The following is a 26,010-nucleotide window of genomic DNA, read 5'->3' on the forward strand; positions in this document are numbered from 1 at the left end:
TGCCATGGTATCCTAGTAGAACAGATTTAGGACATACATAATGGTAATTTCCATTGGATGCAATCACTGTACTATGATGATATTGTAGTAGTTTCTGTCTTTGTGTTAGTGTCTTTATAAATCAATCAAGTTTTAGGATAATTATTATGGAGGTGTCCATTCAATTCAAGCCATCTGTGTTTCAAGTAGTTGTTAGTAGATCAAGTAGTCTTAAATCATGCATATCTCCTAGTGTGGGCAGGAACTAGGATTGCCATTGTCCTCACATGACACGAGAGACAGTGAACAAAGGATGAAGTCTGTAATCAGTAATTAGCTTGATTATACCTTTCATACAGGCTGACTGATGAAGAACAAATAACTCATCAAAGCACCATACTATAGAAAAAAAAAATGAATAACCCTATTTTTTAGTGCATTACTAAATAGTAAGGGGAAGGGGAGAGAGGAAAAAAAAAAAAAAAACGTGCCAGATGTTTTGCAGCAATGCTTTCTCTTTTATACTATTTGCACCATGTTGGCTTTGCACATTTGCTAGTAAGTTCAAACACGTTCAGTGACATCCACCAGTGTCACTAACACACCAACACGGTAAATTTACAAATATTATTAGACAGAAATTTAGATAGGAATGAAAAAACTGATGAATCATTCACAAAGACTATCAAAATTCACTATGAAAATCTAAGTAAATACAGTTCATTTTTGTTAAAAAAAAACAAACAAAAAAAACTTCACTACATGACTGATTGAGCTATTGATAACAAGTTTACTTCAACCCATCAAGCAGAAGAAATATTAAAAAAAATATATCACAATTAAGTAAAATATTCAATAACAAAAACAGCATCAACATACACTACGTTTCAAATAAATGCTGTTCTTTTGAACTTTCTATTCATCAGATAATCCTGGAAAAAAAATATTTGAGTAAGTGACACGACTGTTTTCAACATTGATAATAATAAGAAATTATTATAATATTGATTAAGCATATTAGAATGAATTTGCCAGCACTGGAATAAATTACATTTCAAAATATAATAACATAGAAAACAGCTACTTTAAATTATAATAATATTCCACAATATTACTGTTCTCCTGTATTTTTCATCAAATAAATATAGCCTCGATGGACACAAGAGACTTCTTTCCAAAACATAATCTTACCGACCCTAAGCTTTTGACCTGTAGTTTACATATACACTGCTCAAAAATTAAAAGTAAAAATTAAAATTAAAATTAAAGGAACAATTTGAAAACACATCAGATCTCAATGGGGAAAAATATCATGCTGGATATCTATACTGATATGGACTGGGTAATGTGTTAGGAACGAAAGGATGCCACATCGTTTGATGGAAATGAAAATTATCAACAGAGGTCTGGAGATCTGGACCAGGGCATCACTGAGCTCCTGGACAGTCTGAGGTACAACCTGGTGGCATTGGATGGACCGAAACATAATGTCCCAGAGGTGTTCTATTGGAGTCTATTAGGTCAGGTGAGCGTGGGGGCCATTCAATGGTATCAATTCCTTCATCCTCCAGGAACTGCCTGCATACTCTCGCCACTCGTGGCCGGGCATTGTCGTGCACCAGGAGGAACCCAGGACACGCTGCACCAGCGTAGGGTCTGACAATGGGTCCAAGGATTTCATCCCGATACCTAATGGCAGTCAGGGTGCCATTGTCTAGCCTGTAGAGGTCTATGCGTCCCTCCATGGATATGCCTCCCCAGACCTTCACTGACCCACCACCAAACCGGTCATGCTGAACGATGTTACAGGCAGCATAACGTTCTCAACGGCTTCTCCAGACCCCTTCACATCTGTCACATGTGCTCAGGGTGAACCTGCTCTCATCTGTGAAAAGCACAGGGCGCACAGGATTGTTTGGTCAGAGACATTCACACCAGTGGCCTGCTGGAGGTCATTTTGTAGGGCTCTGGCAGTGCTCATCCTGTTCCTTCTTGCACAAAGGACAGATACCTGTCCTGCTGATGGGTTAAGGACCTTCTACCGCCTTGTCTAGCTCTCCTAGAGTAACTGCCTGTCTCCTGGAATCTCCTCCATGCTCTTGAGACTGTGCTGGGAGACACAGCAAACCTTCTGGCAATGGCACGTATTGATGTGCCATCCTGGAGGATTTGGACTGCCTGTGCAACCTCTGTAGGGTCTAGGTATCGACTCATGCTACCAGTAGTGACACTGACCCTAGCCAAATGCAAAACTAGTGAAAAACAGTCAGAAAAGATGAGTAGGGAAAAAATGCCAGTGGCCTCCACCTGTAAAACCATTCCTGTTTTTGGGGTCATCTCATTGTTGCCCATCTAGTGCACCTGTTGTTAATTTCATTAACACCAAAGCAGCTGATTAACAACCTCCTCTGCTACTGAACTGACCAGATCAATATCCCAGGAGTTTCACTGACCTGATGCTATTCTCTGATTAAAAAGTGTTCCTTTAATTTTTTGAGCAGTGTATAAAGCATATATATATAAAACAATCCTACACATTTTACGCTACTTTCAAAATCTCACTGATGTTCACCTTTATACCTAGGAATATAATACTGAAAGCCTGGGGTTTTGTAACACTGTTTCAACATACATTACAAACAGATACTTTTAGCTCAAATTGCAGTAAAGTTCCAAATGGAACCTCAGAAATTCCAAGTTCCAAATGCTTTATATATACACCTTTATTTTTTCCTGCAGGCATTATTGGAATTTTACATTTGTTTGTAAATTGTAAAACAAACTATGTCACGGAGTCTGATTTTATATATTCATCTTCACACTAATCACGCTGATGTCCATGTGTTGCCTGAAAAAAAAATAATGCCAGCATGAATCAATCTCTCCACTTGAGCAGCTGGAAAACAAATTGAACAAACCAAGTGATGTTTTTAAAGTCAAGTTTAAATGGGTGGATGATGGCACTTTTGTAGCATTTTATGCTATTTTCTTTTTTCCCCCAGCAGTCCACTTAGGCAAGGTTTTGTGCACGAAAAACAGTCTTAAACTCACCATCAAATCAAAACTGACAAATCTTTTTTTTTTATTATTTTTTTTATTTTTTTATTTTTTATTGCAGTGTTTATTACTGTATACAAGAAGAAGAAGCTCCATAGTTCAAGGTCGCTTGTATACATATACAACTGAACACACATATATTGCAAACACACAAGGCCACATGCAGCCACATTATTGAAAATACATATCAAACAGATATGTTTTTAACTGGTCTTGAAAGTAGACAGAGAAGAAAAGTTACGGAGAGTAAGAGGGAGTGAGTTTGGAACAGTGACAGCAAACCACAAACATCCAATCAATTCCCGCTTGACAAATCAAGTCCTGCCCTACATTTTTTTTCTTGTTCGAGAATCTGTTTCACTTGGATATATGTCACAATAGAGAAGAAAGATTTTTTTGGAAAAAGAGTTCTCACAAATGCTCACCAAGGCTACATTTATCTGATCGAAAATACAATAATAACAGTAATATTGTGAGATATTGTGAGAAAACAGTTGTGCTGCTTCATATTTTGGTGGAAACTGTGATACTTTTTTATTGATACATTATTTGATGAATAAAAAGAAATGAAAAATATTTTGTAACATTATAAATGTGTGTACTATCCCTTTTGGTCAATTTAATGTGTCCTTGCTGAAAAAAAAAAAAAAAATTAACAATTAAAAAAGTAAAATTATGGGTAGTGCAGTTTTTCCCAGGGAATTTCTCTAATTTTTAAAAGATGAATATGAAATCACATTTATGGATAGGTTCTGTATAAGCTAATACTAGGTTAACAACTTCAGAGCTCATGGCCTTGTAATATTAATAAGATTTTGATTTTAATTGCTCCGTTGAGATCTCGTAGTTCTCAAACGACCCTAGTTAAAAAATAAATAAATAAATAAAAAAAAAAAAAAAAAAAAAAAAATATATATATATATACACACACACACACACACAGTATATATATACCAAAATCTATTTAAAATACATTTATTTCATACTAAGTATACTTCAAATCCATTAACATATTTATTGACATATCACTTAAGACTTACAGATATAAAATTATAAACTTTATTTGGAGTATTTCTTTAATGCACATTTCTTAATATTAAGCCTAAAATGTGTTTTAATATCACTATTAATAAGGATTGTATGATCTTATACACTCTAAAAAATGCTGGGTTAAAAACAACCCAAGTTGGGTTGAAAATGGACAAACCCAGAGATTGGGTTGTTTTAACCCAGCAGTTGGGTTAAATGTTTGCACAACCTGCTGGGCAGTGTTATTTAACTCAACTATTGTTTAAAAATGTCTATATGGCTGGCTTAAAATGAACCCAAAATTGGTTGGAAATTAAAAATACTAGAGAAAACAATAATAATAATCAAAATACGAACATTTATTAATAAGCAAATTACTAAGTTTATTGTTTAATTATTATTTATTAAACTTATTAATAATGTTCACTTAAACATATTAATAAATGTTAATTTCCAACATATTTTGGGTTCATTTTAAGCAAGCAATACAGTCATTTTTAAACAATATTTGAGTTAAATAAAACTACCAGCAGGTTGGGCAAACATTTAACCCAACTGCTGGGTTAAAATAACCCAATCACTGGATTTGTCCATTTTTAACCCAACTTGGGTTGTTTTTAACCAGCATTTTTTAGAGTGTAATATCAGTCTTTAAATGCAAGATATTTAAAGTAAACTTGAATAGTAGTTCCACTGTAGCACAATAACATATACTTCAGTATATGTTTAGTTGGACCTCAGCACTACTTCTGCACAATTAAAGTGCATTAGGTACAAAATTAATTGTTCCAATTTAGCAGACTTTAAGTATACCATTTTAGTAAAGCAAAAGTACAATTGTAGGGTGCAATCTCAAACAACAACCAAACTCATCTCTACAGTTTGAATTTTAGTCTTGGATTCCTATACTAATAGTATGCAAAAGAAAACAAATAGTGCAAACACAGTATTACTGTAGGTGAGGCAGCTACACTGACTCGTTATTATCAACGCTGAGCGAATGTGGTAATGATAAAGCTGAGCGGGCAGCAATCACTCGTTTTGCATTCCAGCCCAAGAGCAAACAATATAAATGTCAATGTTAAATGCAATCTGTTTGTTCCACTTTAGCAGCAGGTGACATAACAACACGTGCTTGATCAAAACCAGCTGTGGCAGGGTAGATATTAAAAACCCATGGAGAGAAACAATTCAGTTGAACAGCTGAAGATCACGAACACAGGAGGCTTCACCAAACCCCCATTATAACACTTGGATTCCTGAGTGTTAATGATTATGTTGATTTTAGACATTTCAGAGATGCCACCCCAAAAGAAGGCTGCTTCAATCACAAAGCTAGGCTGGATTAACAGAAATGTATTAAATTGATGCTGTTTGCAAACGAGGCCAAGAACATCCCACCTCAAAGTGGATTTTTCAGTCTTTTATTGGGATTGAAAGCAGTAAAGCCCAATTTATACTTCATTTTTTACACGTATGCTAGGGTATGAGTACAGTGATGCAAATTACGACATTAGCACAGTAAGCGTGTACTAAAAGTACAAAGCACAAGTTTTTAGCAAATCACACGTACATTGTACAAGCTTGCACATGCACTTTGATTTTTGTACTAATTATGATGCGTTCCATTTGTCCTCGGAAGTGGGAAAGTCCTAGTTCCCAGTAGGAACTTTTAACTTCCCTGACAAAAAAAATAAGTACTTCAAGTTCAAGTATTTTTAAGTAAAGTTCAGGTATATTTTAAGTATACTCTATGTAGTAAGTATACTAATATCAATGTTCTAGAAGTATACTTGTAAATGTACAGTTTCAGTACTACCTGGGACTAAACTGGCCCACTTTTTAGTGTTTAAAAGTATACTTTTAAGTATACTTTAAGTGTAACAGTAGTAAACTTTGAGTGCACAACTAGTTTACAACTACATTTTTTGTTTTTCTATACTACAAGTTAACTTATAGATATACTTATAGTTTACTTGTCAAATACTTGTAGTATTTTTTTAGTATATGAAAGTACACTTTGAAGTAGAGCTGCATGATTAATCGTAAAAAGATCGCGATCTCGATTCAAGCACCCACGCGATCATACTTTATTAATGACAACGATTAAACCTTATTGAACCTTTGACAAAATCATACCAGAACGTTCAAATCTGTGTTCGTGCTGCCAGAGCCAGAGCCGTTTTGAATCACACATTAGTTATTTCTGTGTTACAAATATTCACATTATCACAGAAGTACTGAGATGTAAGTTTTAAGTTAGTATTTAAACACCGATGTCTACAATAGTGATTAAAATAGAGCAAACTACCTTTTGAAATGAACTTGGCACGTCAAATAACGGTTGTATCAATTACATCTAATTCCACTGACTGCTAAAAATGTATTTGTCATTGAATTGTTCATTCAAAAGATTCGTTCAAAAACACTGATTCATCCAGCAATGAAACAAGTATTCATTAATGAGTCATTGAATTCATTCAAAACCATTTTTTAAATAATTCATTCAAACATTTTCCAGCAATTAGAGTCAGCAATTTATATTTTGTTAGATCCTCTAGTAAATTACATGTTATTTTGTTTGGTTGTATATTCAGAATTGTGGGAGAATCGTGATCTCTATTTGAAACAAAAAAATCGTGATTCTCATTTTATCCAGAATCGTGCAGCTCTACTTTGAAGTGTACTCTCAGTAAACTACTAGTTTAGTAGTTTTACACTGCAAGCATACTTGTAAGGTTTCTTTAAGTGAACATAACATCATACTTATAGTTTACTATTTATATATTATTTTTGCACTTTCAGTATACCACTATGTTCCTATATAGGTATTACATTTTTTTTCTACTTGAAGTATACCTTTAACTGTCCTTTAACTCTTTCCATTTTAAAAACATTTTATTCTAGCTTCATGCATCCTTTTTTATCTACACTTGAATGTGGGTAAGTTTCATTTAAAAAAAGCAACATTTTAAACAAAAAGCTGAGAAAATCGCATTTTTGTCAATGACTACATCCGGATAGGATTCAGAACAATGATCAAAACACAGATGGAGTCCATCAACACCCCCAAAGCTTCACATTCGTTAACCTTTTCTGGGTCGACATTTCATTCAGTAACGTTAGGCAGTTTTGATTTATATGCTGTTTTTTAATGTTTGATGATCGCATTATTTTACATTTGGGTAAACAATTTTCTATCACTTGTTTTTGCTTCTTCTTTTCCCATGTTTTGATCAGGAGATTCTGTACTCTTTCAGAAGATGCGTAATAGCGCCCCCTACTGATAACATTGAAAACATGGATAGCTGAGTTTTTGGGTTGCGAGTGTAAAAGATGAGTACAAAGACATTTTCATCGCTCGTAACTTTTGGAGAGAAAAATCACATTATGCTAATACGCATTAACCCCCATCTATTTTCTAAATGCATATTTAAGATCTTATTGTGAACAATTCATCCATGCATATGTTCTTTTTATGTTTTAACCTCACAATTCATCAAAATGTCAACTTGATTTTCTGGTGAAATGACATTCTTTCCTCTGGTGATGTATGCCCTACTTCTCAAATTACTTGCTTAAACTCCGCCCCCTTTTTACAATCAACTGCATGTTAGCATTCAGATCTGCCGCAACCAATCAACAACAGACGGATTGAACTAAGTTCACTTTTTTTTTCCTTTCAGATAATCCATTTCATTTAGATGTACATCACAACATGAAATAAATCTGTTGCTAATTCCATTACATTGCGATTTTAAAGTCTTTAAGATCCCATCAGTCTCCTTTAAGGAAAAAAAAAAAAAAACTTGACTCACAGTAATAAACTTCTTGTTTGCGGACACACACACAAAAAGCCTGAGGTTGCTTTAAACAATTATGAATGTACAATGGATGTGATTTAAATTGGTAGCTTAAACGGGCAGCATTTCCCCTTGTGATGCAAGGAAAGATGGAGCCTTATTCAGATAAATGGTGATCGTTCAATTATAATTCGCTTTTATAGCCATACCTTTTAATATAATGGCAATCATGGGAATTCCTGGTGCCTGTAATTGCTCTCAGGAAATTATTTCACCTCTGAGACCTTGCCACAGTGCTGTGTCGTATCTAATAAGAAACTGTGGAGGCTAGAATGAGAAACAACAGTGGCTTTCTAAAATAGGACAGAAGTTATTACTAACTGCTGATACGTGATCAGTTTTGCCCTTTACTTTCAGAAAGGTTAAGATTAAGTGCAACCAGGTCAGAAACTGGCACTATAATACCCTCTGAGCAGGGATACAATTAAGGCCTTTATTTTATTTCCACATTAGCTTATGCGACGTATCAGGACTACAAATGAGCTGTGTGCAAAATCTAGGAATCATTCTAATATACTGATTTGCTGCTCAAGAAACTTTTATTATTATCAGTGTTGAAATTGCAGTGCTGTGCTGCTTCATATTTTTGTGGAAACCGTGATACATTTTTTCCAGGATTCTTTGATGAATAGTATGTAGCCCCGCATATGACATGCAGGGAAAAAAAGTAAATTGTGCACACGATTTACTAATTCGTTCCCTCGATTTGCTAAATCGTGCGCACGATTTACTATTTTGTTACCTCGATTTGCTAAATCGTGTGCATGATTTACTATTTTGTTCCCACGATTGACTAAATCGCGCGCACAATTTACTATTTCGTTACTTCGATTTGCTAAATTGCGCGCACGATTTCTATTTTGTTCCCTCGATTTGCTAAATTGTGCACACAATTTACTATTTTGTTACCTCGATTTGTTAAATCACGCGCATGACTTACTATTTTGTTCCCTCGATTTGCTAAATTGCGCACACGGTTTACTATTTTGTTACCTCGATTTGTTAAATCACGCGCACGCTTTACTATTTCGTTACCTCGATTTGCTAAATTACAAATCTTCTCTGTAACTTTTGATCACTTTAATGCATCCTTGCAGAATAAAATTATTAATTTCTTTAAAAAATAAATAAATACTGACTCTAAACATTTGAACTGCTTTTCTAAAGCAAAATTACCTGCATTAAAGATTCAAATGAGGCATAGACACAGCTGATTCTAGAACACTCTGACATTAGAATAATGCTAAAATAAAAACATGACTCTCATAAAATCAAAAATAACAGACAGCAGATACAAATACTAGTCATTTGCTACTGAACTTTCTATTGCCTCCATCTGATGTTGAATAAGAGTATCACAATGCATTCTGGGATTGCTTTATCTGTGAAGAATATATGCAATGCCACCTATTTAAGTGACAAAAAAACAGCATATATTAAAAGGCAGCTTACTGTGTTATGTGTGTCGAGAAAACACCAATCTAAAATGCTTTTTAGGTATGTAGCATGATTAAGTTTTAAACCAAGCCAATATAGCCACGCCACCATGCATGAACTCTAATAGTAGAGGACAAGCTGTTGGGCCGCATGTTGCCAGCAGCATCTCAAACATCAGCTCACCTCAGTCATCCTCCCATCTGTTTACCCACTAATAAGAACACAACTCCACACCGCTGCAGGGCATTGGACACAGAACTATCCATCATGCAGTTCGGTTCATCGTGACCCTATCTATATATATATATATATGGCCTTTGCATTATCACAAGCTGAAGAGTTTAACAAGCCCTGGTCTGTGCTCGAATATTTGCTGTGGGAGAAACATCCTTGAAATGATACTAATATTACCCGGTGAAAGTGCTGTATAAAAAAAAGCAGGAAAGTAATAATAATCTACTAGGAAATCCTAGGCTGGATAGCAATAATGGTCCACCCAGCAGGCTTGTTTCTTGTGTGAACATAACTTTTGAGGAATGGAATTGTTAGAAAAACTGCCAGTGAAACTGTGAATTATTAGCTCTGTTCCAAAACTTAGTGAGCTGCCTAGTTAGACAGCACAGGCACACTTCCAGTTCAAAGGCTGTTTCAAATGGGAGGAAACTTCTAAATATAGCTTAGATACTTTGTTTTAACAAAAAAAGCAGCATTCCATGTTTCCTTCGCAGACAAGGCAATCCCAAAACGCACTGTGATGAGCTGAGTGAAAATTCAAATACAGAGAAATGAAGATTTTAAATATTCACTACTGTTTAAAAAAAAGGCTCTAATGCTAATATTATAATACAGTAATATTGTGAAATTCTAAAATAACTGCTTTCTATTTGAACGTATTTTAAAATGTAATTTATATCCAGTGATCAAAGCTGAATTTTCAGCATCACATGATCCTTCAGAAATCATTCTAATATGCTGATTTGCTGCTCATGCTATTTTAAAATAAAATTAAATAAAAAATAAAATAAAATTAAAAATACACACATATATAAATGTCTAAATATATTTTTAAAAATGTTACATTTTATTTAATTATTTAAATTGCCAAATATTTTTGTGTGCATTTTTATGCCTCTATATAAGATTGAAGAGGCTGATTCATTGTTAGCAACATGTTAACATCAAACCTGTTTACACCTGGTATTAAGATGTGTTTTGCTCGATCAGATCACAATTAGATGAGGGAGACACATTCCCCTTTACACCTGGTGTTTTAATTTGTCTCTTTTTTCCACTTTCAACCACATCTGTCCTGATTTCTTCGAGGGGAGGGTCTATAAGCGGGTAAAAGAATGTTTTTTTTTTTTTTTTCAGATCTTTCAATCTAATGGACAAAATAAGCTCATGCAATTTACGTACGAACACACTGAAGATGACGGAAAAACATACGGAGAGCAGCAGCTTTTGTTTCTGCTCTGACAGCCACAAGACTGGCCGAACACTGTGACTGTGTGTTAGAAATCAGGAATCGTGAGAGAACATTGTGCTTGGTACATTTTTCATCTTCAAATCACACTTGGGTCTTCAGTCGATAAAGTTTAAATCCCGTCTGGCTAGCGCGCTTCCCAAAACAGACAGTAGACGGTCTTTTGTGGCTGTTTGAACACATTCGACCACATGAGCGTCTACACTATGAAAGCAATCTGGTCTAATGCGTTTTCAACTACCCCTGGAAGTGGTTGAAAGTGGACAAGCTCAACACGTTTTACACCCCGTTTACACCCGTATTTATCGTCATCCACTTGTGATCCAATCGACCAAAAAGCATCTTAATACCAGGTGTAAACAGAACCTTAGAGTCAACTGTAAGTAGAGTCTCTTGTATGGTGTGGTATGTGCCTGTGCAGAGGGTTCAAAAATCGGTCACTTATGAGGTTCCATCTCTGTTTGGATGCTGTCATAGCAGACAGCTACCTATATTGGCAGTACGCAGCAAGGCAGCTCATTAAATGTTGGAACAGACCCATTGTGTCACATAAACAGGGCTACGGGACACCATGAACTAGTGAAAAGGCCAACTAAATCATGCTGTGACAGTCAGAGTTCTGCAAAGATTAACACAAAAATGTATATTTATGAAATATATTAGAATGTAGGGCTTCCATGAAGCTATTTATAGACTATGTAACTTGGCTGAGTCAGCCTGAATTACCATAGTAAAGCAGATTCACAGTTTTGGTTCATAGTCTGGGATAAAGGAGGAACTATTTGAACATCTATTCTATATATGCACAATTATATGGTTAGTTAGCATTATAAAATACTATAAAAAAAATAAATAAAAAAAAAACCTTTGCCCTAAACAATGCTGGGTTAAAAACAACCCAAGTTGGGCTGAAAATGGACAAACCCAGTGGTTGGGTTAAATGTTTGACCAGTCTGCTGGGTAGTTTTATTTAATCCAACTTTTGCTTAAAAATGACTGTTTTGCTTGCATAAAATGAACCCAAAATATGTTGGAAATTAACATTTATTAATAAGTTTAATGAATAAAAAAAAAAAAATAAACATTTATTAAATTGCTTATTAATAAATGTTCACCTTTTGATTATTATTGTTGCCTCTAGTAATTATGTGTCTGATATTTAATTTCCAAACTATGTTGGGTTCATTTTAAGCCAGACATATAGTCATTTTTAAACAATAGTTGAGTTAAATAACACTGCCCAGCAGGTTGTGCAAACATTTAACCCAACCGCTGGGTTAAAACGACCCAATTGCTAGGTTTTTGGGTTGTTTTTAACCCAGCAATTTTTTTGAGTGTATCATGAGGAAAAGTAACAATGCTAAACATTTTACAATAGGTGTTCATTTTTGTAAAATTAATCACCTGTGATTTTTTAAATCAGCAAACAATGAACAAAATCTTGCATGCATCTTCAAGCAATGAGTATATAATGATCAAAACACGAATACAACTCAAACTATTGCTGTGGCGATGAGTTAGTGAAGTGCAAGCCTTAACAAATGACTCACTTAAATCTGGCAGTAACACTCGGCCCTGCACTGAACCTGCCTAAACCTCTCACAGTGACAGAGTGATAATGAGGCAGAGCTGTTAGCCCATCACACTGATTAATACTTCCTCCAACAGACCTGCTCTCACTCTGGACAGTATATCACTGAAAAACCTTCTTCTACATTTTATTCTAGTGTGAAAATGCAGGCTGTCTAAAACCGAAGAGCAGAAATCCAGGAGTCTAGTGGCTTTTTGTCTCTCTCAGCAGCAACATTACAGGCTCCGTTTAAATTCTCTTGTGAGCGTGCAAGTGGCCCTTACACTGAGTCACACAGAAAGCTGTAGATAGGAAGGGATGCAGAAAACATAAATAGATGTTTTGAAAATTGAGACCACATGAAAATGCATTCCTGCATGGAGCCATCAACACCGAGAGGATGGCTTTGATTCCAACGAATTGGCAAAATGTACACCTTGAATGCAATGGATACTTTAGATAAAAGCATCTGCCAAATGCATAAATCGCTTGTTTCCCTAACACAGTTTTCTTTCCTTTGTTTGTGTCATTTCCTGTTGATGCAGGAAGTCTGAATGGGGCACGAAGGGACATGTCCCTTCTTTTAAAATAGCAAATAGCTTGATTTGCGACATGTTGTTAGTCAGAGACATTAGAGAACATTTCAATCTAGTGAACATTTGTTTGGATAAAAACTCTGATACACCCATAAATTGGTCTGATTTCCCAGACTGCACTCTGAAAAAATGCTGGGTTAAAAACAACCCAAGTTGAGTTCAAAATGGACAAACCCAGCAATTGGGTTGTTTTAACTCAGTGGTTGAGTTAAATGTTTGACCAACATGCTGGGTAGTTTTATTTAACCAAACTATTGTTTAAAAATTACTGTATTGCTTGCTTATAATGAACACAAAATATGTTGGAAATTAACATTTATTAATAAGTTTAATGAATAATAATTAAACAAACATTTATTAAATTGCTTATTAATAAATGTTCACCTTTTGATTATTATTGTTGCCTCTAGTAATTATGTGTCAGATTTTGGGTTCATTTTAAGCCAACCATACAGCAATTTTTAAACAATAGTTGGGTGAAATAAAACTGCCCAGCAGGTTGGGTCAAACATTTAACCCAACCGTTGGGTCAAAACAACCCAATTGCTGGGTTTTTCCATTTTCAACCCAATGTGGGTTGTTTTTAACGTAGCAGTGTAGAAAAACTGTAAATTTGAAATGTGTAAAAAATGTTTTCTCAGCTTTATACACTCTAAAAATGCTTGGTTATTTAATTAACCCAAATGCTGGGTTCAGCCTGTTATTTTATTGGGTTTTTATTTTTATTTTATTTTATTTTTATTATTTTACCCAAGTGCTTGGTAGTTTTGTGTAACTCAGCTGCTGGTCAATTTTTACTGGGTCAATGTAACCCAATGTTGGGTAATCTGTGCCAAACCAGTTAAAACTGGAAAAATTTCTCAACAGTTGTTTTGTGTTCTGTTCTGAGAGAAAACTTCCAAATGGGAATCTTTACATTTTATTTGAAGGTGACATAGTTACGTTGTACTTACTCAAATAAGTAATGAATAATATTAACTACATTTACTTACACTCTAAAAAATGCTGGGTTGTTTCAATCCATGTTTGGGTCAAATATGGACAAACCCAACCATTGATTTAAATTTTTTAAATTTTAAACCCAATGGTTGGGTTGGTCCTTCTTTGTCCCAAACATGGGTTGAAACAACCCAGCATGTTTTTTTTTTTTTTAGAGTGTACTATAGAGTTACAATTAGGGTTAGGTTTAGATATAGTTACTTGTAATTATGCATAATTGACTGTTATTACTATAGTAAGTACAAGTAGTAACGTGTAACTAAAATAAAGTAACCTTAAAATAACATGTTACCCAGATTATTACTGTAGAAGCAGAAAAACATACATAGTCTCACAATATACCTTATATACGTCACAGCTAACGTCTGCTCGGAATGCTAGCCTTCTACAAATGCATCATACACCGGATCTACACTCAGAGCGAAGGGCTGACACACGACGCAACCATCCCTTGTAACAAAAGTTGCTGTGAACATTCAGTTCTGTTGACTACAATGAGCACTCTTTTTAATACTACTCATTTGACGGGTTAAAAAACTTATGTCTGACAGATGAAATGACACAAGGTAAAGTTGTTATATATATTAGGGGTGTAAAAGTACATGTATTTGTCCCGAAACATCAAGGTACAAATGTCATGGTTTAGTGCATACAGTCAGACGACGAATACAGTCAGTCACAGGAGATCCAGACTCCAATCCAGAAGGGGGTGTGCGATAATGCAAAGCTACAACAGAAAAAAGCACAGAAGAAGAAGAACAGACGATCTATGCATAGATATGTTTATGTGTAATCTCTCAACCAGTGTTTCAACCGAGGAAAAACATCAATAAAACAGCTTAAGAATAATATCTCACGCAGCATTACATTTACCTCAGGCAAGTCATTTAGTGTCCACAGCATGTTAGTTCACTAGAGAAATGAACTCTAGAGGGGAGCATTTCACTAAATATATGGACTATACTAGCTCATATTCATTATCTTTACTTTACCTGTAAAGTATTTTAGAGTATATTATATTATTATTTAAAATGAATAGCCTTCAATATCAGGTTGTGTGACCCAGCACTATGTCAAGAAAATAATATTTTAATGTATAAAACCCAACAAGCTGGGTCAAAATAACCAACATGTGTTCTGTTATCATGACAGTGGAAAAGAGGCTATTGATTCTATGATGTTCTTAAAAGCAGAATTTGGTAATTTGAGTTCAAACAATGAAATTTAACAGGCTAATAGAAAAAAAAAAAAAAAAGTAAATAAAACAGCATCAAAAATATTACTGAAGATTGAACTACCTGGAAGCTGAATTGAAATCCCGAATATAAAATTGCACACCTCTGTGGAAACCAGTGAACAGAACAATCACATCTCATATTGGTGAGTTTGACTAATGACCAATCTCTGTCCTGCTTAATCAATTTGTAATTTGATATATTTCTATGTAAAACAGGATATTCAATTTAATTCAGGTGGCCGAGAAGGCTTGGTGACGTCAGCCAAATGAAAAGGAATTGATGAGAAACATTTTCCTCTCTGAGAAAAACTTTTTTTTTCTTCTTGTAAAAACAATTGCACAGATTAATCATGTAAAACAAGACCAGGAATGTGTATTACAAAAGAAAACAGGGTCAGTTTTTATTTTTTAACGTTGACTTTAAATGTGTCTAATATAAGCAAGACAACAGAAATTGATGCAGACAGAAAAACAAAGAGGGTACATGATGTTTACACATAATGCTATATTTTCACATGAATATTTTTCATTACTCCTGCTTATTTCATGTAACCTTTAAAATATTTTATTACATATCTATGATTATCTTCATAGAACCTTCATTTACAGACAAATTATGATGATTGTGTTGACACGACCGTAAGGAAAAACCTATAAAAAGAAAATGTTATACTACAGATCTCTAGGTTCAACATTCTAACCACACACACACAAGCAATCCTGATTTATATCTGACTCTGCATTGCAATTATCAGCAAATCTAATTAAATTTCACATTTCAACAGTTTTGGGCAGTGATTCTACAAATCGTGAAGACTTTGATCCAATCATTGAAACTAAAATTAAATTAATTCTTATTCTCAAGTCACTCTTTAACGGATCCATAAAAAGCACCCTTTCACAGCAAGGGCAAAACTGCATGGGAGAATATTTCAAGATGAGAGCAATTAAAAATAAATGGATATTCAAACGGTTCATGTCGGGGCTCGACAATAAGGACTGCCCGATGGCCCGGGTCCAGTGTGAATGATGGATGATGATGGAATTGTCACTTGGCCAATTGGGCCAGGCCTGCATCGTCAAGAAAGTACATCTGCATGTGTTTTTAAGTCTTGACAATTTAAATATTCAAGCGCAAGAAGACACAAAAGAGAACTCAATATGGTACTCACGCACTGTTTGAGAAGTTTTGTGTGCGCAACACACATTTGCGCACCCAGAAAGCCGCATCTCAATACTAAATTGAGGTCTCTTTCACCTTTTCTTGCGCTTGAACGGATATATTCACACAAAATTATGTTAAAATGCCCATATAGGCAAAGTTTTCTCATAAACATAGCCTGTTATTTCTTAAGTGAATGTAATAAAATGCAAGTGTATCAGTATATTGGATGTGTGCATTCGGTTTTAAAGTGACAGCAGCCTAATAAACCTGCTGCTGTCTGTGCTTAATGTTAATCAAACAACAAAAGACAAAGAAAAATCACTCACTGCACTTAACTGAAAAACTTTTGTATCTTTACTCAATATTTAATTTATACAACGAAGACTATGCAGTGTCATTTCACATTTGTCTTATGTGACTATGAACACTAGAAGGACTAATGCGGTATAAACATGTGAAACTAATATGTAACTGGCAATTCCAATTCCCATTCTTCTGAGACTGTGGAGCAGCAGATTGTTGTATGTTTGTGATACTGATATTCTTTTTTAAAGACAATCTCAGCCTCCTCACTGCTGCCCGAAACCACTTCACTCTTCACAACGACCGTAGAGACTGGAGTGAATGACCCGTGTAAGAGAACAAGAGCCAGCCAGAACAACTCAAGCATTATTACACCGGAGTACAGCCCCACTGTGCTGAAAATCCTGCTTGGTCTGCAAAAAACTACAACATCAGCCCACAAGGTTTACATTTTTCACATATTTCAGTTGCAGACAAAGGCGATAATCTGTCTCTACTGCGCTTACTTGGACACTGAGCTTGATGTTCCCACTCAGCTGACATGTAACAATCAGGTGGCCTGATTAGACTTTAATGAGCTGTCAATCAAAGCCTCTAACATCATCACGGGATCCTGACGGTGGACAGGCTTTGGTGACACAACAGGCTGTATAGAGAATAGTTCATTTAAATTGTAATAATATTTCACAATATTAATAAATAACACGGTAGTGTTTGTACATCTTTACATCTAGAGAAGGCCATGACTATAAAGCAAGTAAATTATCTTAACACCAAATGAGACAAACTAAGGCAATAAGTGAAAAAATATTATATATTATTTACCTTTTGATAAAGATTGTGTTAGACTGCATCTAAATATATATATATATATATCACTATTCTCAAAACTACTTGGTGTAAACCAAAATTTTACCCAACTTTACTTCCTTAAAACTTTAACTTTAAACTTGTGTTTTTTCTTTCCATCCTCTTTTTTCACTGATTAGGAATTTATTAATAAAGATACAGAAACTTGAGAGGGTTTTGATTAATTTCCACCCTGATCACTACACTACATTACTTTCAGACAATCAAAGGAAACGCAGACTTATGCCCATATTCTCTGCAGGTCCCGAAATTACCCTGATATGTAAGAGCAACATGAGAAGAGAACACAGACTGTAACATGTCTACTAAAAAACATCAGACTAACGTTTCTGACTTTGGCTTTTTTGCATTTTAATTTAGATTATTTTAATATATTAATAATGTATTAATTTAAGCACTTCTGAGTCATCCTGAGTTTTTTTTATTTATTTTTTTTTATAAAATAAATAAATGATAAATAATCATTTATTAAAAAAAAAAAAAAAAACACTACTAAAACTGACGGTCATAACTCACTTTTCATGGAAAGGATGAGTTTTTTTTTTAAAGAGGTACCTGAAACATACACAATATACAACAAGGGAAATTGAAGTTTGTTCATAAGTTCGAAACAGATTGCCAAAGCAAACTTTCTGGACAAGTTCACTCCAGCTGGTAAACACCTTCGGCCCATGGCGATTACATAGTAGTTAGGTGTACTCTGAGGCTCTGCCTTTTTTTCATTTCTTCAGTTCAGGCTGTCAAGGTTGGACAACCACGAGAAACATGAACACACCGGGGATGTAATTTATAGTAGAAAATGAAGTTGTAATTCTAATTGAACGAGACACTGACACTGTTTCTTCATGTTTAATACAAAGTTCTGTCATGAAACTCTAGATGGCACAGGCTTAACTCAATCTGCTTGCAATCACATCATTCTCTATAGGGCACAGCTGATTGATTCCTGCTGTATCAGTAGCCAGTGAGCTCGCTGCTCAACCTTCAAATACTTAGTCAGCATTTGCTGTAACATTTTCACCTTCCCCAGCTCCACCTGTATAGATCTGCTACAGGGTAATTCATGTATGCTATATTGTACAGAAGCGGCAGTGTGTCGTGTATGTATTGGCAGTAGAAAGTCCTGTACCTGCTCTGCAGCAGCACTATGACAAAAATCTATAATTTACCCATTGGATGAGTCTTTCATCAAGCCCTTCCTTGACTGTGCCTATAATGACAGTTAATGATAATCTTACCTTGAGGAAAGACAGGTTGCGGTTTCGTTCAATACTGGTGATCTCCAGATTACCCATGACCACCTCACAGTTCTCGTAGAACTGGCGGAGAGTTCTGTACTGCTGGTCCAAATCAGACAGCGTGCTGAGCTTGTTATCAGTGCCAGGACACACTGTAGAGGAGGGCGAGAGAGACAGAAAGAAAAAAAAAGGTAAAGGACAGAAAAATAAGAAATGAAATAGCAAGATTTGAATAACTGCAGCCAGTGGTGGACAGTACCGAAGTATTTTTACTGCAATACTGTACTTAAGTACATTTTTCAAGTATCTGTATTTACTAAAGTAAGTTACTAATGCTGAATTTTAAGATTTATTATTGTAATTGAGGATCACATTTAGGTCAAGACTGCTGTTAAAAGGTGAGCAGTTTAAGCCCACTGTACACTCTAAAAAGAGCTGGGTTAAAAACAACCCAAGTTGGGTTAAATGTTTGCCAAACCTGCTGGGTAATTTTATTTAACTCAATTACTGTTTTAAAAAAAAAAAAGTATTTCTTGCTTAAAATGAACCCAAAATGTGTTGGAAATTAACATTATTAAATGTTTAATAAATTAACATTTATTAATAAGTTTAATGAATAATAATTAAACAATAAACATTTATTAAATTGCTTATTAATAAATGTTCACCATTTGATCATTACTGTTGTCTCTAGTAATTATGTGTCTGATTTTTAATTTCCAACCTATATTGGGTTCATTTTAAGCGAGACATATAGTGGGTTTTAAACAATAGTTGGGTTAAATACATCTGCCCAGCACGTTGGTTAAACATTTAACCCAACTGCTGGGTTAAAACAACCCATTTACTGGGTTTGTCCATTTTTAACCCAACATAAGTTGTTTTTAACCCAGCATTTTTTAGAGTGTATGAATTGTGGACATGTCCGCATTCGTGTATCACCATCTGAACGGGGTAGGTATATGTAAAACTAAACATTATGATAAAATAATGCAAATTAATACCCAAGCATCTTCCCCACTGCCGTAGCAATTTTAAATGATATAAAACTTGTATGTTTGCAAAGCGTTTCTCTTAAAATGTTAGTACATTTTGCCCTATGTGACATTTTTATATTGTATGTTTATAATTCTCAACACACATTTACCTGATTTGTATATATTATATTTGTTATTTTCACTTGTTTGCACTCATCAGTAATTATGAGTAGTAGCTAGTTATCAGTGATGACAAGGTTTGGTAATAAAATAAAATGTACATATTCGATACATCTTAGATCGATACATATTAATTGTCTGCATAATCTTCCTTATTGAATAGTGCTGGCTACTTAATTCGTAATAATTCATAATGACGTCAGACTGAGCTTTAACTTATTTAACTTACATCTCTGTGTGTAATACAGCACTTTTTACTTTGAAGATAGACATTTAACATAAAAAAATCAAGTACTTTTGTACTTTTACTCGAGTAAAATCGAAAAGGAGCACTTAATACTTTTACAGGAGTAATATTTTTATCAGTACTTTTACTCAAATACTTGATTTGTGTACTTCGTCCACCACTGTCTGCAGCTATGAAAGACAATAAAAATTAGGTGGGTGGGTGAAAAAAACAAACAAAAAAAACTTGGAATCTTTCCAAAGCAGCATTAGCTTCTCTAAACAATGTGCGCAGTGTCCTCAGGACACAATCATAAATCTATTTCTCCATATGGACGCTCCAGCATCGCACATATTGTGTGAAATGACACAGGTCATTACTTTAAGAAAGTAATTAGCCAAATTAGTGAGCGAAGGTTCATGTGCGTTTGCGCTTCCACTGACCTGCTTTTGCATCACTAAACATCTGCCATCCGCAACAACCAGATAAAAGAGACATTTTACGCTTTTTCAATTAAAAAAGCCTGTGTGCCTGGCAACAGAGTTAATGTTAGCTTCTCTTTTCATTTTTTTTTTTTTTTTTTTTTTTGCCCAAATGAGCTCTGATGGTTCTGTTCAGCAGGTTTTAATGAAGTATTTGATGAGTGATTGTTTCACTGATCCCAGTGACTAATCCTTGTGTGGAATCTCAGAGATGCCAGACTCCATTCAGGCATATCAAAAACTCTTCTGGCTTTGTTTCAGGTTGAAGTGAACATTCACTCATAGGATAAACTGATGGGGTCTTTATGCACCTTTTTGCAAGGTGTAACAATGCATGATACAACAGACTTCATATGCTTTGGATGATGCAAAAACAGTTGTTTTAACCACATTGTACCACACTTTTTGTCATATGAATAGTGTGACTTTTTGTGCCATTATTTGTTCTCTGAGGCTATGGGGAACTGTTATAAAACCTTATGTCTAAAAACAACTTGATTTTACACATCATTTAACTTCCACGACAAGGTATTCCAGAGTAAAGCAGAATATACATTGGAAAATAAAATAGTGCATGACTTGTATAATACAGTAATTGTATAGTGAAAATGTCCACATTTAATGAAATATTAAAAAGCATATATTTTCGAAATGTGCACAGTTAGACCAAGGGCATTTTGATTTCAATTTTGGATACATTATCATCAACTATTTACAACATTCTTTAAAATATCTTCTTTTGTGTTCAACAGAAGAAATAAGCTCATACAGGTTTTAGGGTGAGAATGTGATGAAAACATTTTCAGTTTTGGGTGAACTATCCCTTTAACGGTAGTAGCTACTGTTTTGAGATGTCTGGTGTATGTATCTAAGCCCTGTGGAGAACCAGTGGAGAACTATTGTTTTCGAGTTTGTGTTTGTGTGTGAGCTATTAGCGATGATTTCCAGGGACAGTGATGAGTCTTGGCTGAAGGAGCTGTGAGGGCTAACAGGCACAGGAACAGACAGGCCCCTTTAACCCTGGCAGAGGTGTCAGACTTGACATGCAATTAAATACACCTATTTCCACCCATCAAACACCTTCCTGGGTCCAGCCTGAACCATCTGCTACATCAGCTGGCCCATGCCTGCTAGCACAAAAGAGGATTGTTGTAAATGTGTGTGAGAAGAAAGTACATATCCAATGATTCATGTGAAATGCTTATATGTGTGAGTGTATGAAACACATGGCCATTAGTTTCCTTTGGCAGGAAATACTCACTATGTCACTTTTGCATCAGTGTTCATGAATACCAAAGCAAGTCTCTCTTAAAGGGTTAGTTCACCCAAAAATGAAAATTCTGTCATTAATTACTCACCCTCATGTCGTTCCACACCCGTAAGACCTTTGTTCATCTTCAGAACACAAATTAAGATATTTTTGATGAAATCCGATGGCTCAGTGAGGCCTGCATCGCCAGCAAGATAATTAACGCTTTCAAATGCCCAGAAAGCTACAAAAGACATATTTAAAACAGTTCATGTGAGTACAGTGGTTCAACCTTAGGGTTACGAAGTGACAAGACTACTTTTTGTGTGCCAAAAAAAAAAAAAAAAAAGACTTTATTCAACAATATCTAGTGATGGGTGATTTCAAAACACTGAAGCTTCGAAGCTTTACGAATCTTTTGTTGCGAATCAGTGGTTCAGAGCATGAATCAAACTGCCAAAGTCACGTGATTTCAGTAAACGAGGCTTCGTTATGTCATAAGGGTTTCGAAACTTTTCGAAATTTCAATGGTTCACGTGACTTTGGCAGTTTGATACATGCTCCGAACCACTGATTCGAAACAAAAGATTCGTAAAGCTTTGAAGCTTCATTTTGTTTTTTTTTTGGCACACAAAAAGTATTCTCGGCGCTCCATAACATTAAGGTTGAACCACTGTAGTCACATGAACTGTTTTAAATATGACTTTAGTAGCTTTCTGGGCATCTAAAAGTGTTATTTATCTTAATTTGTGTTCCGAAGATGAACAAAGGTCTTACGGGTGTGGAATGACACGAGGGTGAGTAATTAATGACAGAATTTTCTTTTTTGGGTGAACTAACCCTTTACATCTCTAGTTCTTGAGGTTGTTGTCCACAATAAGAGATATAAAGAATGCACATATACAATATATGTATAACATTCAATCTAATTATATATATATACTATAAACTATTTAATATGAATTCATATAAGTAACAAATTAATTATGTTGATAGCAATAAAGATCAATTGAATGCAAGTCAGTTAGTTTACTTGCTCAAAAACTTGCTCAAACAATGTGAAGAAATATGAAAAATTTACTTTAAAGGCTGATCAATAAGTAAGTCTATATTTGTGGTGTGGTTATAGCTTTATGTGGCCACTGGGCAGGTGGTGATGCTGTAAGTGAAGGAAATAGCAATAAGGAGTAACTGAACCCTGGAGGGGAACTTTAGATGAACAAGTGGTAAATAAACGGAACACTCCTAAAAATTAACCCTGCTATTTTAAGACATTCCACAATAGAGCTTTAAGATGTAATAAGAAAGAAACAAGAACAAACATGTTAAACAAATCATTTATGACAGTTGTCACTTAATTTGTATTATCAGAGAGTAAAAATTATATTGACGTTACAATATTGTAGTTAACACAATACACACCCACCCACCCACACGCACACACACACACACACACACACACACACACACACACACACACACACACACACACACACACATACACGGGCATGTCTGTCCCATTGACTCCTGGAATTCCTGCATGAACCACTGCCAAGAGAAACAATATTAAAGCAGCCTACTGCTGAGCTACTCATGGAGGCCTCATTCATGGCAGGACTAATTTACTTCACATAAAGCAGATTGGCGGGCAAATGAGGACACCTTTTCTTTCTTTCTTTATTTTTTTTATCATTAGAATAATGACATTGTTGGACCACGGAGATCAGGACCACAGGGGAAAAACACTACTTTCTGATGAATTCATCTTAAAGGCACAAATGCAAGAGTGTCCTGGTTAGCCACCAGAGGGCACTCCACCCCGGACGTTGTCTCACCATTTCGGACTCCATTTCCCATAACCCTTTGTCCCGGACTCATCATCATGTCTTCATTGCACTCAGCTGCAGTGAAGCTCATTGCGCTACAAAGACCCGTCTCATCTCTTCAGACAATTTCCGGGATGGAGTGCCCTCTGGTGGTTAACCAGCACACTCCAACTGGTGATCATGACAATACTCACGTTACCGGTTTTATTTTGCGGAAGCGGCGACTGCGGCATAATAAAAGCTCCGCTGCTCTCGAGACGTGTGTCACGCTTGTCTCTCATTAGTAATCACTCCAGCGGCTTTGTTCCGCTCCAGCAGCTTTCAGTCACACCCTGCTTCATACTACAGTAATATTAATAAATCTTTAGCTCATCCCTGAATATGATTTCTGCCCGAGACTCGTTGGATTATTTTCTACCGGCTGTAGACATGAAGACAACACCTAAATCCGCAAAATCAAGGCATCATCAAGCTACGGCTTTGTTTTGAATAAGCGACCTCTAGTGGCAAAAATTACATATTGTGCCTTTAAAGGGGTCCTATTATGCCCTTTCACAAAGTCATGATTTTGTTTTTGGTGTGTACTAGAATAGGTTTTCATGCTTGACTGTTCAAAAACACATTATTTTTCACATATTTTACATGATTGCAGTACCTCTCTTCCCAGTCCGTCTCAAACTCACTGTTTAATTCCTGTTTCAATTAAGCTCCTCCTTCCGAAATATGAAATGTGCTCTGATTGGTCAGCTGGCCCAGTGTGTTGTGATTGGTGAACTGCTTAGATTGTGTTCCAGAAATGTCCCACCCCTTACCATAACCATAATATTTACACCATCTGCTCAGGTGTAAATATTAACAAAGCTGTCAATTTTGTCATACCAATTCAAGCCTGATTCAGACCTTGAGAATGTTTACGAACAAGATGATCAAGCCTCGTCCCCCCCTTTTTTTTTTTTTGCATATTTTGTGGGCGGGGATTATTTAAATGAGTGACATTGTGACTTCAAATGATCTGGAAAAAGCGTATTGTAGTCCCAATGAGCCGTTTGTTGTAGTTCTTGAAAAGTGTTTTCTGTTAAAGAGAATATCTCCCCTTGGAGTGAACTTTGAGCTTTGTAACCTTGTAGATTTTTTTTTTTTTTAATTTTATTTTTTTATGCTCAAACAGCAACATTGCACACTAATTAAAGTTGAAAAAGTGAAAAGCATAATAAAACCCCTTTAATATTGACAGGAATGGCAAACAAGCATATATGCTCAGGGTGAGACATAGAAACTCAAGATGTAAATACTTCTTCATCCATCAAGTTGACATTTGTGTTGTTTGTGTTGTGGTGGGCAGCACCTATAAACAGACACTTTTAAGAGTTGGTTTGTTTCCAAACTATGTTCAGAATAAGTCCTAAAAAGTTTTTGTTTGTTTGTTACCACAGTATTCATATAGATGTAGCTGTCTAAAACTGGAATCCAAAAACTTGTTCTTTCTCCTATTTCCCTTTTATCATAACTTTTAGCACTGCATACAATCAAAAACGCAAGTGACATTCAAAAAAACCCTGAGATCTGTAAGGACGTGTATGACCAGGATTGATGGGATGGCAGAGGAAAACATTACTGCTGATTTCAGTATAATCATCTATAGCTCAGTCTTGATTGTACAACAAATCTCTTTTTCCACCAATTGCAAGCCTTTACTGAAGCACCTCACAAATGTCTTGAGTCACCTTTACCTCAATTCTGATTCTTCACTTGCACCATGTAACAGTCTGTTATTCCAAATTAATATTTTGTGTTTAATTACTTAAAGGGTTAGTTCACCCAAAAATGAAAATAACGTAATTTATAACTCACCCTCATGTCGTTCTACACCCATAAGACCTTCGCTCATCTTCAAAACACAAATTAAGATATTTTTGATTAAATCCGATGGCTCATTGAGGGCCTCCATTACCAGCAATGTTACTGCGCCTCTCAAGATCCATAAAGGTACTAAAAACATATTTGAAACAGTTCATGTGAGTTCAGTGGTTCTATCTTAATATTATAAAGCGATAATAATACTTTTTGTGCGCCAAAAAAACAAAATAACGAATTTTCAACAATATCTATATGGGCCAATTTCAAAACACTGCTTCATGAAGCTTCTGAGCTTTATGAATCTTATTAGTGATTCGGATCTCCTACCAAATGGCTAAACTGCTGAAATCACATTACTTTGGCGCTCCGATTCACTGATTCGTTTCG

General features: G+C 35.3%; 1 protein-coding gene across 7 annotated transcripts in view; it reads right to left on the minus strand.

Annotated features, from left to right (window-relative positions):
• The window catches only part of erbb4a (erb-b2 receptor tyrosine kinase 4a), a 581,429-nt gene that overhangs the window by 66,623 nt on the left and 488,796 nt on the right, over positions 1-26,010 (minus strand). For 3 of the 7 annotated variants that reach the window (XM_051890845.1, XM_051890887.1, XM_051890895.1), the window contains exon 2: positions 18,827-18,978. The exons of the other annotated variants lie outside the window; for them this stretch is intronic. In XM_051890845.1, the coding sequence (XP_051746805.1) occupies positions 18,827-18,978 (152 nt within the window). The remainder of the gene's footprint in view (positions 1-18,826; positions 18,979-26,010) is intronic. 7 annotated transcript variants of the gene reach the window in all.

This window comes from Ctenopharyngodon idella, chromosome 1, assembly GCF_019924925.1.
Source record: "Ctenopharyngodon idella isolate HZGC_01 chromosome 1, HZGC01, whole genome shotgun sequence".
Classification (NCBI taxonomy): Eukaryota; Metazoa; Chordata; class Actinopteri; order Cypriniformes; family Xenocyprididae; genus Ctenopharyngodon; species Ctenopharyngodon idella.